Raw genomic sequence first — 18,074 nt, forward strand, 5'->3', positions numbered from 1 at the left:
ATTCCATTTAATGGGAGAAAGAGGAGAAGGGAAACTATTTTTTACAGAATAATGCCAATTAATAAATGTAGAAGGAATAACAGAAATATCATAGCCACTATAGTAATAGTTGATACAAGCAAGAATCAACAAATGCCAACTCTATTGGGTGAAAGATTATTAGGGAACAGGGTATTCACATAGTTGCAAAGCATAACATCAGAGGTTACTTATTAATTACAAAGAGCAAAGGGCATCTTTACAACAAAAAATTCTGGCAGATACCACTATAATCATATGTGAACATCACCAATAATGGAATAATCAGATGTCATCTGCTACCAAATTTGATGCATTGGGAAAGACACAATTTTAACTATGTAGTATTCCTACCAAAAATATATAACCTAAATCTACTCAGGAAATAATCACATGAATCCATATTGAGGATTATTCTACAAAGCAAGTGGTCTGGACCATTAAGAAAAGACAATATCACAAAAGACCAAAAACAAAAACAAAGAAAAAGGTTAGAGATCTGTTTTAGATTTAAGAGACTAAAATGACAGACAATTATGATGATCCTTAACTGGAGCCTACACTGAAACATTTAAAGCTGTAAGGACTATCATTGGGACAATGGGAAAATTCTGAATATGAACAGTACATATATAAGATAATAGTATTGTATCAATGTTAATTTCCTGAAATAATTGTAAGGTGATTATATAGGAGAATTGTTTATTCTTAGGAGACAAATATCAGAGGCATTAATGGTTAAAGTGCTATGATATTTGTAACTAATTCTCACATGATTTAGGAAATAATGTATGTGTGTGAGACTAAAGGAAGAAAGCAAAAATGTAAATAATTGGTTAATTTAGGTGAAGCATACACACACACATATATGTATATATATATAATATTCATTGTGCTATTTCAATGCTCTTATGGGTTTGAAATTTTTCAAAATAAAAAGAAACCAATACTATTTAATAAATAATAATATGAATTCAAACTATAACCTTCTGTATATATAGCACACACAATAAAGGCTCAATAAATATTTGAATAAATGAATATTCTGAAATTATTTCTTTAAGCATATATCTGTTTTTTTTACTTGGAAACAATTGTTAAAGTAAAAATTATTCCTGAGAGAGTCTCTGGAATTAAATGACCAGCTATGGTGAAGGAGACTTCATCTTCAGCTTGTATTATGCTCTTCTTTCCATTGTTGATTTCTGCTGCCTTGCCATAACCCATCATTATAACTAGATTCAAAAAGGTATTAACACCCAGAAGAAGTAGCAAATAATACATACTCTATGGGTCCCTAGCCAGTTGGCAGTAGAGCACTGGCCAGCATGTGGATGTCCTGGGTTCAATTCCCAGTCAGGGCACACAGGAGAGTGACCATTTGCTTCTCTGTCCTACCTCCCCCTTCTCTCTCTCTAACCCTCCTTTTCTCACAGCCATGGCTTGATTGGTTCCAGTGCGTTGGCCCCAATGCTGAGGCCACCTCAGGCACTAAAAAATAGCTCGGTTGCTGAGAGGGATAACAACACCAGATGGGTAAGCATCTAGTGGTAGGGCGCTTTCCGGGTTGATCCTGGTCAGGGCGCATGCAGGAGTCTGTCTCTCTGCCTACCCTCCTCTCAATTAAAAAAAATACAGGCCCTGGCTGGTTAGCTCAGTGGTAGAGCATTGGCCTAGTGTGTGGATGTCCTGGGTTCAATTCCCAGTCAGGGCACACAGAAGAAGTGCCCATTTGCTTCTCCACCCCTCCACCTCTCGATTCTCTCTTTCTCTCTCTCTCTTCCCCTCCTACAGCCATGGCTCGATTGGAGCAAGTTGGCCTGGGGTGCTGAGGATGGCTCCATGGCCTCCACCTCAGGCACTAAGAGCTCAGTTGCCAAACAACAGAGCAATGCCCCATATGGGCAAAGCATCGCCCCCTAGTGGGCATGCCAGGTGGATCCCTGTCAAGGCGCATGCCAGAGTCTGCCTCTCTGACTCCCCTCCTCTCACTGAATAAAAAAATACATACTCTATTGACATGTAAAAGTTTTGTACTTTTACTTTAAAGGTGTTGCCATCAAAAGAAAATATCATCTGAAAGAAGCTGAAAGAGTATCTAATTCTATTTGACTGTCAGCTAAATAATATTTTTTTCTTATCCAAAAGAATTATAGTAAAAGTATTTCTGGTATTTGTTAACTTTAAAGATAAAATATTTGAATTAACAAAAATAGTTATTATCTAAGACCAAAGCTTAATATATTTTAATAAGAATTAAAAATAAACCTTTTGGATATTTTACTGATTCAGAAAGAAAGTTAAAGTTGTAGGCCAAACAGAAAAGAAAGCAGACTACTACTTTAGTTGAATACTGTACCTAAGAAAATGTGATAAAGGAAATTATGGAGGGATGCTAATTGCTACATTATAAGTAAAAATATCCATTGTGGTCTCTTCTTTCTTATATGATTTCTTAGTGCTTTATATAAGTAACCGTCAAGACAGTTGTCGTTTCTTATAAACAAAAACTGGTTTAGTTTTTTTTTTTTACAGGGACAGAGAGAGAGTCAGAGAGAGGGATAGACAGGGACAGACAGACAGGAACGGAGAGAGATGAGAAGCATGAATCATTAGTTTTTCGTTGTGACACCTTAGTTGTTCACTGATTGCTTTCTCATATGTGCCTTGACCGTGGGCCTTCAGCAGACCAAGTAACCCCTTGCTCCAGCCAGCGACCTTGGGTCCAAACTGGTGAGCTTTTGCTCAAATCAGATGATCCTGTGCTCAAGCTGGTGACCTTGGGGTCTCGAACCTGGGTCCTCCGCATCCCAGTCCGACGCTCTATCCACTGTGCCACCGCCTGGTCAGGCTGGTTTAGTTTTTCAATTGTAGCGAATTCTATATATAATTATTTCTTGATATGGAAATCTGATATGCAGAACTTCACCATCACAAAATGTATAAATCACCCTGGCTGATAGCTTGGTTGGTTAGACTCTAACCAGAGCATCCAACAGAAGAGCAGAGGTTGCCAGTCTGATTCCCAGTCAGGGCACATACAGGAACAGCTCAATGTTTATCTCTCTCTCTCTCTCCCCTCATTTCCTCTCTGGCTAAAATCAAACAATAAAAAATAAATTTAAAAAATGTATATATCAAGGAATTATTCAATTCTGGTATATATTACCCCAAAATTCTATACCACTAGAGAAGATAATTCCTTCCTTGCTTTTACCAAGACATCCTTAAGTGATCAATACTATATAAATTAGCTATTGTTTTTCATTATCATGGGAAATCAATGTCAGAGAAATAACAATAACTGTTGTAACATCAGATTGAGAAAAAGGAGAAGTGAAAAAGTGATTGGATTTTTTGCTTTTGTGTGTGTATGTGTGTGTGTGTGAGAGAGAGAGAGAGCGAGCAAGAGAGAGAGAGACAAATAGGAAGGTAGAGTGATGAGAAGCATCAACTTGTAATTGCAGCACTTTAGTTGTTAACTGATTACGTTTTGTACATGCCTTGACCGGACGTGGGGGGGGCGGGGCTCAAGCTGAGCTCTTGCTCAAGCTGGCAACCTCAGGTTTGGAACCTGGGACCTCAGTGTCCTAGGCTGATACTCTATCCACTGTGCCACCACCAGTCAAGTGGGACTGGGGTTTTTGTTGTTGTTGTGCATTTATTATTAGTGTATTACCTAAGTCCTACCTTGTTACATTACAGCCTGCTGTTAAAAGGATTCCTTATAGCTTCTTACCCTATAAATCTATTCACCCAAATATCACTTATTGGCTATCATTCCACCTGTTAACACTTTCTAAATTCTATTGTTCCCTCAATTACTATTGAATAGCATATTGGAAGTTACTATGAAAGTGGGAATCCATAGATGGAAATTTTCTTTATAGCCTGCTTTTTAGAAATATATTTATAGTAATGAGAGCTTGGATAAGTTCTAGTGAGTAAAATTTTAACTGAGAAAAAATATTTTTAACAGCTTTTGGTGCTCCTCCTCCCCCGAAAATTTAAACTTTGCTGCCTTAGGTTGCAGCGATAGAGCTGTCATACAAATCAATGATCAATAATATCCCTGTATATTTATTTATGTGTTTACTGTAAATAGAAGACTAGGATAAGCCTTAACCAAAATACTGTGTATTTTCTTGCTATCTGCCTCTTGCATAAACATGTTAAACTGATGGATAATGAAGTAAGATAATTAGTTGGGCTCTGATTAATCAATTCTAGTAAGGGGTTCATGTACATGTCTTCTTTTATATGTTCTCATATGCTCTTGTAGTCACTTAGTTTTAATTTTTAAAAATGTGGTAATTGTAATATGTATATTATAATAATATATAACTTAACCACATGTAAAAGAATGTGTGTCTAAGAATAATGAACTTCACTCCCTGCTTTGCATGATTTCTCTTCCTTTTGTTTACTCTTCAAACCGAGGAGAATAGCAGCCTCAGTATTTGTGGATATTTATGAAAAAGTGAAGTGGGTGGTGAGGAAGGTATATCCAAATGCCATGGCTCCTAATAGCATTCTGGTTTCAAATCTGCCCTTCACTAACCGGAACACAGCTGAAAAAATATGAAACTGCTTCTATGGTGATATATTTAGCAATTTTAATTGGCTAATATACCTTGATCCAGAATGGAGCTTCACTGTACTATATTGTACTGAAACAGAAGGCAGAGCTCCACCAAAATGAACACTTGAATATCATAATACTCATCACAGTTTACTGAAATATTCAGGATGAATTATAAAATTCACATAGTACTCCCAAATAATTATCATTTTTATAAAGAGTGTAACCTCTGTGTAACTGATCATATTAAAGCTAGCAAGATTCTAAAGATCTTCATTAAAATCCAGGCCTCATTTTACAAGTCAAGTAAAAAAGTTTCTAGGAAAAACCTTTCAGTAGCACCTTTATGGATAATTACATCTCTTAATTCCTACAAGTATCAACACTTGTGTTTCTGAGAAGTCTCATTTAAGACATTTAAAAGATATGAAATTATCAGACAAGTTATTTTGCCAAGAATAAATCAGATAATAGCACTCACCCACCTTCACTAACCAGCTCACTATTGTCTGACTGCTTACAAGAGATGATCTTCTCCACTAGTTGGTTGTAGCTGCAGTTACCAACAGCTTTTACAATGTCATCAATCTAGAAAACAAATGACTCTCTCACTAATCATGACAAGATTGAAAACAATAACAAAGAAACCCATACCACTCTTCAGGACTTTATTCTAATACAATGCTAAATATACAAATATTACTTATGAAAAAAATCAACACTAAAATTAACACCCGTTTCCAATTTTGTTTACAGCTATAACATATTACAAAAAAATATTGCTCAGCTGCATTTCAATTATGTAAAACAATAATTAAATGGGATTATTACATGCAACTTTATTTCTTAAGGTAGTAAAGATGCAGTTAAATGATTAAAATAAAAAAAGAAACTATTTCAGGAGGAAAAATAAGAAAATTTCAGGTTTTTTAAAAACTAAAATATAAATGTTTTGCATTTAAAGATGTTAATTTATGAGATTAAAGGTTTTCCATGCTATTTATAACTTACTTCCTAAGTATAGTGGAAATGAGTAGACATAATTAATTTTATTTTCCTGAAGAAAAGTTAATGTATATAAATCAGAGACAATATTTGCCCAATGATTCTTACTTAGTCTTTGTCTTTGGAGGTAAACTAGAAAAGTAAATTCAGTTTTAAGTTACAGAATATTAAAATTAGGCATTTCTACTCTTTCTCCTTATTGCTTTGATTATTGAAGAAAAATTTATTTCTGCTGTCTAAACAACTTACTTTGATTGCCCTCCTCTCTCTAAAATTTATTTATAAATTATTTACATGTACTCTGTATTAATGATATATACATAATAAAACAAGTACAAATTAATACAATGTTATAGAAAATAAGGGGGCCAATGTTTTCTTTCCACATCTTGAATACTTGCTCTTTGAATACCACAAGTCTTGACATTTATCTGCAAGGTAATACTTTAGACAGTAGTTCCCAAACTGGGGAGCTTGTTCAAGAGATTTAAATGAATTCCAGTCTCAATTGTCTCAGTTTTATTCCACTACTGGATAGCGAAGTTTAAGAAAAACTGCTCTGCTCTAGGCTATAATTTCTTTGTTCCTGCAAAATTCTACGATAGTGAAAAGCCTCTTAACCATGCAAGTGGGACTGAGGGTTGGTTGAGACCAGTCAATTGAAAAAGTCAAAGCAGTGAACTGTGAAAAATGTTATATACATATATTAAACATTTCATATCAACTAAAAATACATGGAAGTGTTCACTTGTCAATCTTTAGATGCAGAGGCAAATAAGGCCTTTTCTTTGAAATAGGATCTTTCGGCTATGAGTCTATTTAAGCCACACAAAAGAGTATGACTTCCAGCTTTGATTTATCTAAAATGAAACTTAAACCCTTAAGAAGCAATTCCTTTAGATTTTCATTATTTTTCTAAACACTTTTATTGTTTAGAGCAATTTTCTTTAGTGAGTCAACTTCACTGTCTTTCCAAAGGATCTGAATTTTCAATCCTAAGGAATCCACTAAAATACAACTAAAATAATAAATACAAGATCCATACACAAAAATCAATTGTACTTCCATAGACTAACAATGAACAATACAACATTTCAAGTCTGCATAAGCTGAATCTCTGCATTAATATTTCATTCAATTAATTCATTTGGATGCCTTATACACAATTATATACCCGGTGCTGTTAAAGAAACTGCAAACACAGCAATGAAAAAAAATAGATGATCTATGCTTTCATAAAGTTTATATTCTGAAGCAAAGACAAACAATAAACCAAGTAAGCAAATATATAACATGCTAGGTAGTGGTACATAGTGGTATACTGTTCTTTTTCTTTGTTCTATAGTATTCCATACTACGAATATACTGTAATATATTTATTCATTCATCTTTTGGTGGCTATCTAAGTTGTTTTTAGTTAGGGCTATGACAAATAATACTGCTATGAGCATTCCTGTACATTTATCCTGTTTCACATATCCAGAGTATCTCTAAGGAATATGCCCCACCAAATTTCTGAGTCTTAGTGTCAATGCTTATTCTCAGCTGTACTAGATAATTCCAAACTGCTTTCCAAAGTAGATAGCTAACTTACATTCTCTTCAGCAGGGGATGAGAATTCTTTAATTGCACATATCAGTAGTGTCAGAATTTTAAATGTTAGCCATTCTGATGGATGTAGAATGCTATCTCATTTGGGTTTAATTTGCATTTCCCTGATGACTAGTTCATATGTTCACTGGCCATTTGTATATCAATTTATATGAAGACCCTGTTCAAATCACTTGCTTCTTTTTTACTAGGTTGTCTATCTTGAAAAAATTACTTGTAAGAACTCCTTATATCTTCTGGATATTAATCCTTTATTCATTATATAAGTTGAAATCATCTTCTACTCTGTGGCTTCCTTTTACATTCTCTTTGGAATATCTTTAAACAAATACAAGTTTCTCAATTTTTTTTTTTTCATTTTTCTGAAGCTGGAAACGGGGAGGCAGTCAGACAGCCCACCAGGGGGGCGATGCTCTGCCCATCCAGGGCGTAGCTCTGCCGCAATCAGAGCCATTCTAGCGCCTGAGGCAGAGGCCACAGAGCCATCCTCAGCACCTGGGCCATCTTTGCTCCAATGGAGCCTCAGCTGCGGGAGGGGAAGAGAGAGACAGAGAGGAAGGAGAGGGGGAGGGGTGGAGAAGCAGATGGGCGCTTCTCCTGTGTGCCCTGGCCGGGAATCGAACCCGGGACTTCTGCACGCCAGGCCGACGCTCTACCGCTGAGCCAACCGGCCAGGGACAAGTTTCTCAATTTTAATGTAGTCAGGTTCTACCAATGTTCTTCACAGTTAATGTGTTTGTCTTATTTTAGAAACCTTTTTCCTATCATTAAGGTTAAAAACATATTCCCAAAGTTACACAGTTTTATCTTTTACAGTTAAACATAGATGCACAAGGAATGGATTTTAGATGTGATTTGGAAGAAATAATTTCATTTTTTTCTAGTTGGCTATCTAATTAGAAATCTGCATTGGTTATCTAACTGGCTAATTACATCTCTAATTGTCTCAGCATCTTCTACTGAAAGGATTGCCTTTTCCCATTACTCTACATAGCCTTATTTGTGCCTACTTATTCATGGTCTTTTTTGCCCTCTCTATTCTCTGTCATTGATCTAATTCTTAATTACAATATTAAAATATTTTGTATCTAGAAAAGCAAGTCCTCTCTACTTATTCTGCTTCAAGAATATCTTGTCTTCTATTTCTAGCTCTTTGCATTTCCATATAAATTATAAAATCGACTTTTCATGTTCCACAATTACTCCCACTGATCTTCTGGAATTTTGTTTGGGGTTGTATTGAGACTATAATTCACTTTAGAGAGAAATGACATCTATATAATCAGTCTTGAAATTTAAATTTTCATTATGAAAAAGAATGTATAGTCTCAGGTTTATGAAAAGCAAAAAAAGCTGAAAAAATGTCATGGACAGGAGACTTGAAAGATAAATTGATTAAATGCAATCTTTACCATGGATTGGACTCTGGAAAAACCACCAAAAAAACTAGTGGAATAACTGGTGAAATGTGAATGAATACTGTAATATATTTAATACTAAAGTACCAATATTAAATTTCTAAGTTTTGACACATATACCATTATGGAAAACTGGGTAAAGAGTATATGGGAAATTTCTGTAACATCTTTGCAATGTTCCTGTTTCTGAAATTATTAAAAAATTGGCCCTGGCTGGTTGGCTCAGTGGTAGAGTGTCGGCCTGGCATGCGGGGGACCCGGGTTTGATTCCCGGCCAGGGCACATAGGAGAAGCGCCCATTTGCTTCTCCGCCCCCCCCCCCCCTCCTTCCTCTCTGTCTCTCTCTTCCCCTCCTGCAGCCAAGGCTCCATTGGAGCAAAGATGGCCCGGGCGCTGGGGATGGCTCCTTGGCCTCTGCCCCAGGCGCTAGAGTGGCTCTGTTCGCGGCAGAGCGACGCCCCAGAGGGGCAGAGCATCGCCCCCTGGTGGGCAGAGCTTCGCCCCTGGTGGGCGTGCCGGGTGGATCCCGGTCGGGCACATGCGGGAGTCTGTCTGACTGTCTCTCCCCGTTTCCAGCTTCAGAAAAATACAAAAAAAATATATATATATATTAAAAAATAAAAAAGTTTATTAAACTTTTTAGAAGAATGTATGTATATTAGGTTTCTTTTCTGCTTCCAACAATTACAAAGAAAGATGTATTAAAATCTTCCAGTATGATAATCTATTTCTTCTTGTAATTCCATTGAATTTGCCTTATGTACTTTGAAGTTATGTTATTAGATGCATATAAATTTTGCTTTTTGTGTCATAAACTGATCTTTACTCTTGCAATAGTTCCCATGGGTCCAAGGAATGAACAGTCAATCAGGGTTTTTACTTTCCAGGTATCTCCAGGCACATACAAATTTTATTTTACTCTTCACTTATTTTTTTAATTTTTATTTATTGATTTCAGTAAGAGAAGAAGGGAGAAAGAGACAGAAACATTGAGTTGTTCCTGTATGTACCTGATTGGGGATTGAACCAGCAACCTCTGCATTTCGGGACGATGCTCTAATCTAACTGACCAAGCTATCAAGCCAGGGCAACAAATTTTAAATAATTTATATCTTCTTTGCAAATTAAAAAATCTATATTAGTAATGTTTTTTTAATATTTTTTATTTATTTATTCATTTTTAGAGAGGAGAACAAGAGAGAAGGGGGGAGGAGCAGGAAGCATCAACTCTCATATGTGCCTTGACCAGGGTTTCGAACTGGCGACCTCAGTGTTTCCGGGTCGACGCTTTATCCACTGCGCCACCACAGGTCAGGCAGTAATTTTTTTTTGACTTAAAGTTTAAGTGTATTTTATCTGATACTACTATAGATATACCAGCTTTCTTTTGATTAGCAATTGTATGGAATCTCTTTTTCCTTGCATTTTTCTATTTAACTTCATACTGTTTTATATATCTCTTGTAAATAACAAATACATAAAGATACTTATTAATCCAGCCTCAGAATCACTGTCTTTTAACTAGAGCATTTAGTTCTATTTATATTTATTATAATTATTCATATATTTGGATTCATTAAATCTACCATTCTCTCTTTCCCATCAATTCAACATTTCTTTACCTCTCCTTTCTTCCTTCTTTTTGATTTAATTTTCCCCCCTTTTACTAATTTAGAAGTTACCTGCTATGTGTTATATTCTTTTCATGGTTATTCTGAAAGAGTATTATCCAATATCACATTCTGCTATAATGGAAATATTTCAAATCTGTGTGCCCAATAAGATATTCAGTAGCCATATGTGGTTTCTGAGCAATTGAAATGTGCCTAGTGTTAGTCAGGAATTAAATTTTTAAATAAATTGAAATTTAAATAGCCCTAGTTGGGGATATGTTGAATAGAGAAGTTACAGAAACTATAACATCTGCCCCTATCACATCAAAAGCAGAAGTTAATAACCTCTTCTTGAATAATTATAAGCTCTAAGTATACCTTACTTTCCTCCCAATTTGATATTTTGCATATGCTAATGTTTTTTATTTAAACACCAAAGATATTATCTTATATAGTAAACACTTAAGTTTATTCATATATTTATCATGTTTTTTCTCTCCATTCACTCTTCCCTTTATGTGGGATCACTTTCCTTCTCAAAATCCTTGTTTAGAATTTCCATTAATGATGGTCTATTGGCAGGAAACTATCTTAATTATCTAAAAAGTAAATTCCCTTTTGTCTATTTCTGAAAGATAATTTTTATGGGAATAGGATTATAGTTCACCATTTGTCTTCTTTTAGCAAACTGTCATCAGTTAGAGGGATGATCTGAACACAATTTTTAAGAATTCAGGCTTAAGTTCCTCTGGCCATCAGCTCATTCTTAAGAATCTAGATTACCTGGCATTGTTATCTGCCAGGATACAACACAGCTTACCTTGGATGTGTAAAATGTTGACCAGTTTTAGACTTTTCAGTAATATTCTCAAAGAGTATCAATAAAGATACAAGTACCTTGCTTACAGTAAACCATCCTTTCATTGCCTAGAATACCAATTCCTTTTAGCAATGGATAGGGATTAAGAAACACTACCAAGTCTTTACTATTGTGATCTCTCCTTCCCTGCAGTTAATTCCATCAGTCAATATTTACTGAGAATCTACTATTTGCCAGGTACTCTTCTAAACAATGAAAAATAAGAGCCTAGCCCTCATAAAACATATATTCTAGTGGGAGATGACAGTCAATCAACTAAAGAAATAAATAATAATTCCAAATAAGTAGTAAAGAAAATCAAACAGGGTCAGAGAAGAAATGACTAGGGAAATGGACGGTGACGAATTTCAATAAGTTGGTCAAGGAGGATCTTTAAAACAATGTGATATGTGACCTAAGATGTGAATAATAAGGAACTAGAAATGTGAAGATCTGTGAGAACAATGTGTTGGGGTAGGAAAACAATGTTCCACAGTGGGCAATCAGCTAGTACAAAAATTGAGATAGGAATGAATTTGACATGTCTAAAGAACAGAAAGGCAGTATTGCTGCAGTCATAAAAATTCTAATAAGAATTTTTTATTTTGTTTTAGTTTCACCGGGGACTTTTAAAGTAAGAAGGAGGGCCTAGAGAAAAATGAGAGAATTTATTTTACAAAGATCACTCTGAGTGCCAAGATAATTCAGTGGGGCAAAAGAATGTTTTCAATAAATGATACTAGGACAACTGGATATCCATGTACAAAGAATAAAATTGAATCCTCAAACCATATACACAAATCAACTCATGATCCATCATACTCCTGAATCCAAGAAAACTGTAAAACTTTTAGAAGAAGATATAGAAATAAATCATTGTGACTTTTGGGTTAGGCAAAGTCTTCTTAGGTAGGACATCAAAAGCTTAAAGAACTAAAGAAGCCCTGGCTCAGTGGTAGAGAACAAAATTTTTGTTTTTTAAAAGATACCATCAAGAAAGTAAAAAGAGGCCCTGGCCGGTTGGCTAAGCAGTAGAGCATCAGCCTGGCATGTGGAAGTCCCAGGTTTGATTCCTGGCCAAGGCACACAGAAGAAGCATCCTCTGCTTCTCCACCTTTCCCCCTCTCCTTTCTCTCTGTCTCTCTCTTCCCCTCTGGCAGCCAAGGCTCCATTGGAGCAAAGTTGGCCTGGGCGCTGAGAACGGCTCCATGACCTCCACCTCAGGTGCTAGAATGGCTCCGGCTGCAACGAAGCAATACCTCAGATGGGGAGAGCGTTGTCCCCTGGTGGGCATGCCGGGTGGATCCCAGTCAGGCGCATGCAGGAGTCTGTCTGACTGCCTCCCCACTTTTAACTTCAGAAAAATACCAAAAAAAAAAAAAAAAAAGAAAAGAAAAAAGAAAAGACAAAGCCCAGAACCCAGAATGGGAGAGAAATTTGTAAATCATATCTCTGATAAGAGACTTATACCTCTTATTAAAAAAAAAAACACTCTTGCAACTCAATATCAAAAAGACAAATAGCCCAATTAAAAGTGGGAAAGGATCTGCAGACATTTCTACAAAGAAAATATACAAATGGCCAATAAACATATGAAAAGATGCTCAACACTATTAGTCATCAGAGAAATGCAAACAGATATACAATGTGATATGACTGTCTACCTATTAGGATGACTATAATCAAAAAGGTAGATAACAATAAGTGTTGGTGAGGATGTGGACTGAACTTTGTAGTTGGCCCCTAACTCCCTCAAGTTACACTCAGAAATCCTGTTCTTGGGCAGATTTTGTAGTCTAGAGGACAACTCCCTTAACCTCTCAATATGGCTCATTCCAGGTAAAAACAAAAAATATAAGTGGCAGAAAATATAAATTTAGATTAAATTGCCAAATTAGTAGCATTTTACTAAATTTGTGTTTATATAATTTAAAATTTTCTACTTACCTGAGGGTCCACTAACCACCCATGGTACAAAGGAATATCAAGAAGATCAAATACTATGCATTCTGGTGTATATTCAAATACTCGAACACCAGTGAATTTTACATTTACATCCAAGCCTGTCTGCAGTTTATGCAAGATTGCCATAGCATCACTCATATTCTGAAAACAGAAAAGGAAAGGGTAAAGATAAGAAAAATGAAACAACAACAAAGAGATTTAAATACAGCACATTTACTCCTAATTTTCCATTTTATCCAATTTATCATCCCTTTGATTTATATTATTAAGAACCTACTGTGTACCAGGCACTAATCTGAGGTCTAAATACATAGTAGTGAGTAAAATAGACAAAGTTCCTGATCTCATGCAACTAACATTCTACTGTTAGAGACAAATATGTAAATACATAATATAATGTCAAATATTGGTAAGACAAGTTGAGCAGGATATGTATGGACAGAGTGACAGGGGTGAGGGAATGATTTTAGACCAGACAGCCTAAAGACAAAAATTTCTACTCAAAGAGGAAGGCCTCCCCCACTTCTAGGTATATATGAAAAAGAACTGAAAGCATTTTGAAGAGATATTTGTACACCGATGTTCACTGCAGAAGAATTCACAATAACCAAGGGGTAGAAACAGCCCACATGTCTATTGATACATAAATAATGAAAATGTGGTATACACAGACAACGAAATTTTATCCAGCCTTAAAAAAAAAAGGAAATTCTATCACATGCTACAACATGGATTAAATTTGAAGACATTATACTGAATAAAATAAGCTGTTGCAAAAGGACAAATACTATATTATTCCACTTATATGAAATATTTATGAGTAATCAAAATCATGGAAACAGAAAGTAGAATGATGGTTGTCAGGGCCTGGAGGTAGAGAGAGCTGGGAAATTGTTTCATGGGTATAGTCTCAGTTTTACAGAACAAAAATATTCTAGAGATCTGTTACAAAACAATGTGAACAAAGTAACACTACAGAACTATACGTTTAGGACAGTAAATTTTATCTTTTTTAATAACAAAAATAAAGAAAAAGAAACAAACTAAAAGACATGGAGAAATTTTTTTTTTTAGGTGAGAGGAGGGGAGATAGTGAGGTAGACTCCTGTATGCGCCCCAACCAGGATCCACACGGCAACCCCATCATGGCCCGATGCTTGAGTACTGAGCTATTTTTAGCACCTGAGGCTGATGTGTTTCAGTGGAGCTATCTTCAGTGCTCAGGGCCAGGCTAGAACCAATCAAGCCACTGGCTGCAGGAGGGGAAGAGAGAGAGATGGGGGAGAGGGTGGCAGAAAAAGCAGATAGTAGCATCTCCTGTGTGCCCTGACTGGAAATCAAACCCAGGATGTCCATACACTGGGCCAGTGTTCTCTGAGCCACTGACCAGGGCCAGAAACTTAAATGTGTATTATTACTAAGTGGAAGAAGCCAATCTGAAATGGCTACATGCTTGAACAAAATTAATTCATTGGAAAGTAGTGGGAGATGAAGTCTGAGAGAGACAGAGTTTGGATCACAAAGACTTCTTGAACAAATTAATTCTATCCACATCAATTTTCTCAATAAATATTACATATAAGTCTGTAATAAAGACTATTTTAAAACATGTTTTTCTAAATTTTAATTCACTAGATATAAATATACTTAGAGGATATATTTGATGGAACAAATAAAAGCCAACATATAAAATTTAGCCTGGTCTGTGATGGTATAGTAGAGCATCAACCTGGAACGCTGAGGTCACTGGCTTGAAACCCTGGGCTTGCTGGGCCAGGGCACATATGACAAGCAACAAGCAAGCAACGAACAACTAAAGTGAAGCAACTATACTTCTCACTCCCTCTCTCTCCTCTTTCTGTAAAATCAATAAATAAAATCTTAAAAAATTTAAATAAAACCTTATTGAACCTGACCTGTGCTGGCGCAGTGGATAAAGTGTCAACCTGGAAACACTGAGGTTGCTGGTTCAAAACCCTGGCTTGCCTGGTCAAGGCACATATGGGAGTTGATGCTTCCTGCTCCTCTTCCTTCTCTCTCTCTCTCTCTCTCTATCTCCCCCCTCCTCTCGAAAATAAAGAAATTAATTAATTAAAAAAAACAAAAAACCTTATTGAATCCTTACTGGTTAATCAGACACTGTGATACATAGTGAAGATATAAAATAGGAGTAGACTATAGCCTATTGGAGAGCTTGTAGAAAGGTTAAACATGAAATAAATCTTTTTTTTTTTTACAGAGACAGAGGGATAGACAGGAACGGAGAGAGATGAGAAGCATCAATCATCAGTTTTTCGTTGTGGCACTTTAGTTGTTCATTGATTGCTTTCTCATATGTGTCTTTTTTTTTTTCTTTTACAGAGACAGAGAGAGTCAGAGAGAGGGATAGACAGGGACAGACAGACAGGAACGGAGAGATGAGAAACATCAATCATTAGTTTTTCGTTGCACGTTGCAACACCTTAGTTGTTCATTGATTGCTTTCTCATATGTGCCTTGACGGTGGGCCTTCAGCAGACCGAGTAACTCCTTGCTCGAGCCAGCGACCTTGGGTTCAAGCTAGTGAGCTTTTGCTCAAACCAGATGAGCCTGCGTTCAAGCTGGTGACCTCGGGGTCTCGAACCTGGGTCCTCGGCATCCCAGTCCAACGCTCTATCCACTGCGCCACCGCCTGGTCAGGCAAAATAAATCTTTTTATATTAAAACTCAGGACTCTCTCACCTGACCTGTGGTGGTGGTGTGTAGCAAATAACGTCAACCTGGAATGCTGAGGTCGCTGGTTTGAAACCCTGGGCTTGCCAGGTCAAGGCACATATGGGAATTGATGCTTCCTGCTCTTTCCCCCTTCTTTCTCTCTCTCTTTTTCTCTCCCTCTCTCTCTCTTTCTCCCTACCCTTTCTAAAATGAATAAATAAAAAGAAAAAGAAAGAAAAACTCAGGACTCCCTTAAAATCTGAAAAAGACAAACTTAGGTCATAAGAACAAAGTTCTATTTCATAAAATAACTGATAAAATTCCATTCTAAAAGACTGGAGAGACTGAAAACAGAAATTACTTAAATATTTAAATTTATAAATGAGAAATTTATAACAGGATAACATTATTATATAGTCTTTGGTTTTTGTCAGTTTCACCTCTTTCTAATAACTATGTTCTCCCCATAATTAGAGGATATTTCAAAATGAATATGAAGCAATAAAATATCCTCTAATTTTTGTGAGCAGTGTAATTGACCCTTGAATAACACAAATTACACACGTCTACTTATATAGAGATCTTTTTCAGTAAATACTGTAAATGTATTTTCCTTATGATTTTCTTTATTTTATCATTATTTTCAGATTTTATTTATTGGTTTTACAAAGAGAGAAGAGGGGTGGAGTAGCAGGAAGTATCAACTTATAGTTGCTTCACTTTATTCATTGCTTGCTTGTTGTATATGCCTTGACCAAATGAGTCCACGGTTTTGAATTGGCGACCTCAGCATTTCAGGTCAATGCTTTATCCACTGTGCTACCACAGGCCAGGTTATTTTATTATTTTTAAATTATAGTTGATATTCAATATTATATTAGTTTCCTTATGATTTTCTTAATATTTTCTTTTCTCTAGCTTAATTTTTAAGACTACAGTATTAATACATATAAGATACAATACGTGATAATTGACTATTTATGTTAATGGTAAGGTCAACAGTAGACTATTAGTAGTTAAGTTTTGGGAGAGTCAAAAGTTATATGCAGCCCTGGCCAGTGAGTGGATAGAGCATCAGCCCAGCATATGGACATCTTGGGTTTGATTCCCAGTCAGAAGAAGTGACAATCTGTTTCTTCCCCCTTTCCTCTCCCCTTTCTCTCCCTCTTCCCCTTCTGCAGCCAGTAGCTCAACTGGTTCAAGTGTGGCCTCAGGTGCTGAGGATAGCTTGGTTGTTCCGAGCATCAGTCTCAGGCACTAAAAATAGCTTGGTACTTGAGCATCGGCCCCAGATAGGGTTGCTGGGTGGATCCCGGTCAGGGTGCATGTGGGAATCTGCCTCACTATCTCCTCTCCTCTCACCAAAAAAAAAAAAAAGTTATATGCAAATTTTTTACTGTGCTGCACATTGGTACCACTAAGCCCCACAGTGCTCAAGAGTCAATTGTATTTTCTCAATCTTATCAAAAGTTGAACCCTTAAAAACAATTGCTTATGCCTGACCAGGCGGTGGCACAGTAGATAGAACATTGAACTGAGATGCAGAGGACGCTGGTTTGAAACACTAAAGTTGCCAGTTTGAGTGTGGGCTCATCCGGCTTGAGTGAGGGATCACCAGCTTGAGTGAGGGATCACCAGCTTGAGTGTGGGGTTACTGGCATGAGTGTGGGATCATGGACATGACCCCATGGTCACTGGCTTTGAGCCCAAAGTTTGCTGGCTTGAAGCCCAAGGTCGCTGGCTTGAACCCAAGGTTGCTGGCTTGAGCAAGGGGTCACTCGCTCTGCTGTAGCCCCCTGGTCAAGGCACATATGAGAAAACAATCAATGAACAACAAAGGAGCCGCAACAAAGAATTGATGCTTCTCATCTCTCTCCTTTCCTGTCTGTCTGTCTCTATCTGTCCCTCTGATTCTCTCTCTGTCTCTGTCAAACACACACACACACACACACACCACTAAAGCTAAAAACAAAATATAATCGCGCACCTTTTTCCTTCTGCCTAAAAACTGACTGGTGGTGGCACAGAGGATAAAGCATCGACCCAGAATACTGAGGTTGCCAGTATGAAACCCAAGATTGCTGGCTCTGAGCCTCATCAGCACAGGGTGTCTGGCTTGAGCGGTGGCGGGATCATCCCACATGATCCCAAAACTCTACAGCTTGAGCCCAAGTTTGCTTGCTGGCCGTGTCAATGGACACTGACACGGCCCCTGTCAAGGCACAAATAAGAAGCTCAATGTACAACTAAAGTAAAAGCAACTACGAGTTGATGCTTCTCACCCTCCCTTCCTGTCTCTGTCTCTGTCT

At 36.8% G+C, this 18,074-nt stretch overlaps 1 protein-coding gene across 2 annotated transcripts in view; it reads right to left on the bottom strand.

The window, feature by feature from the left end:
* The window catches only part of MINDY2 (MINDY lysine 48 deubiquitinase 2), an 82,722-nt gene that overhangs the window by 31,444 nt on the left and 33,204 nt on the right, over positions 1-18,074 (bottom strand). For both annotated transcript variants that reach the window (XR_010746107.1, XM_066341506.1), the window contains exons 4-5: positions 13,054-13,212; positions 5,086-5,188 (exon numbers count right to left, since the gene is read on the bottom strand). Coding sequence is in view for 1 of the 2 variants with exons in the window: in XM_066341506.1 (XP_066197603.1) it covers positions 5,086-5,188; positions 13,054-13,212 (262 nt within the window). In the remaining variant the exon portion in view is untranslated. The remainder of the gene's footprint in view (positions 1-5,085; positions 5,189-13,053; positions 13,213-18,074) is intronic.

This window comes from Saccopteryx leptura, chromosome 6 (genome assembly GCF_036850995.1).
Source record: "Saccopteryx leptura isolate mSacLep1 chromosome 6, mSacLep1_pri_phased_curated, whole genome shotgun sequence".
Classification (NCBI taxonomy): Eukaryota; Metazoa; Chordata; class Mammalia; order Chiroptera; family Emballonuridae; genus Saccopteryx; species Saccopteryx leptura.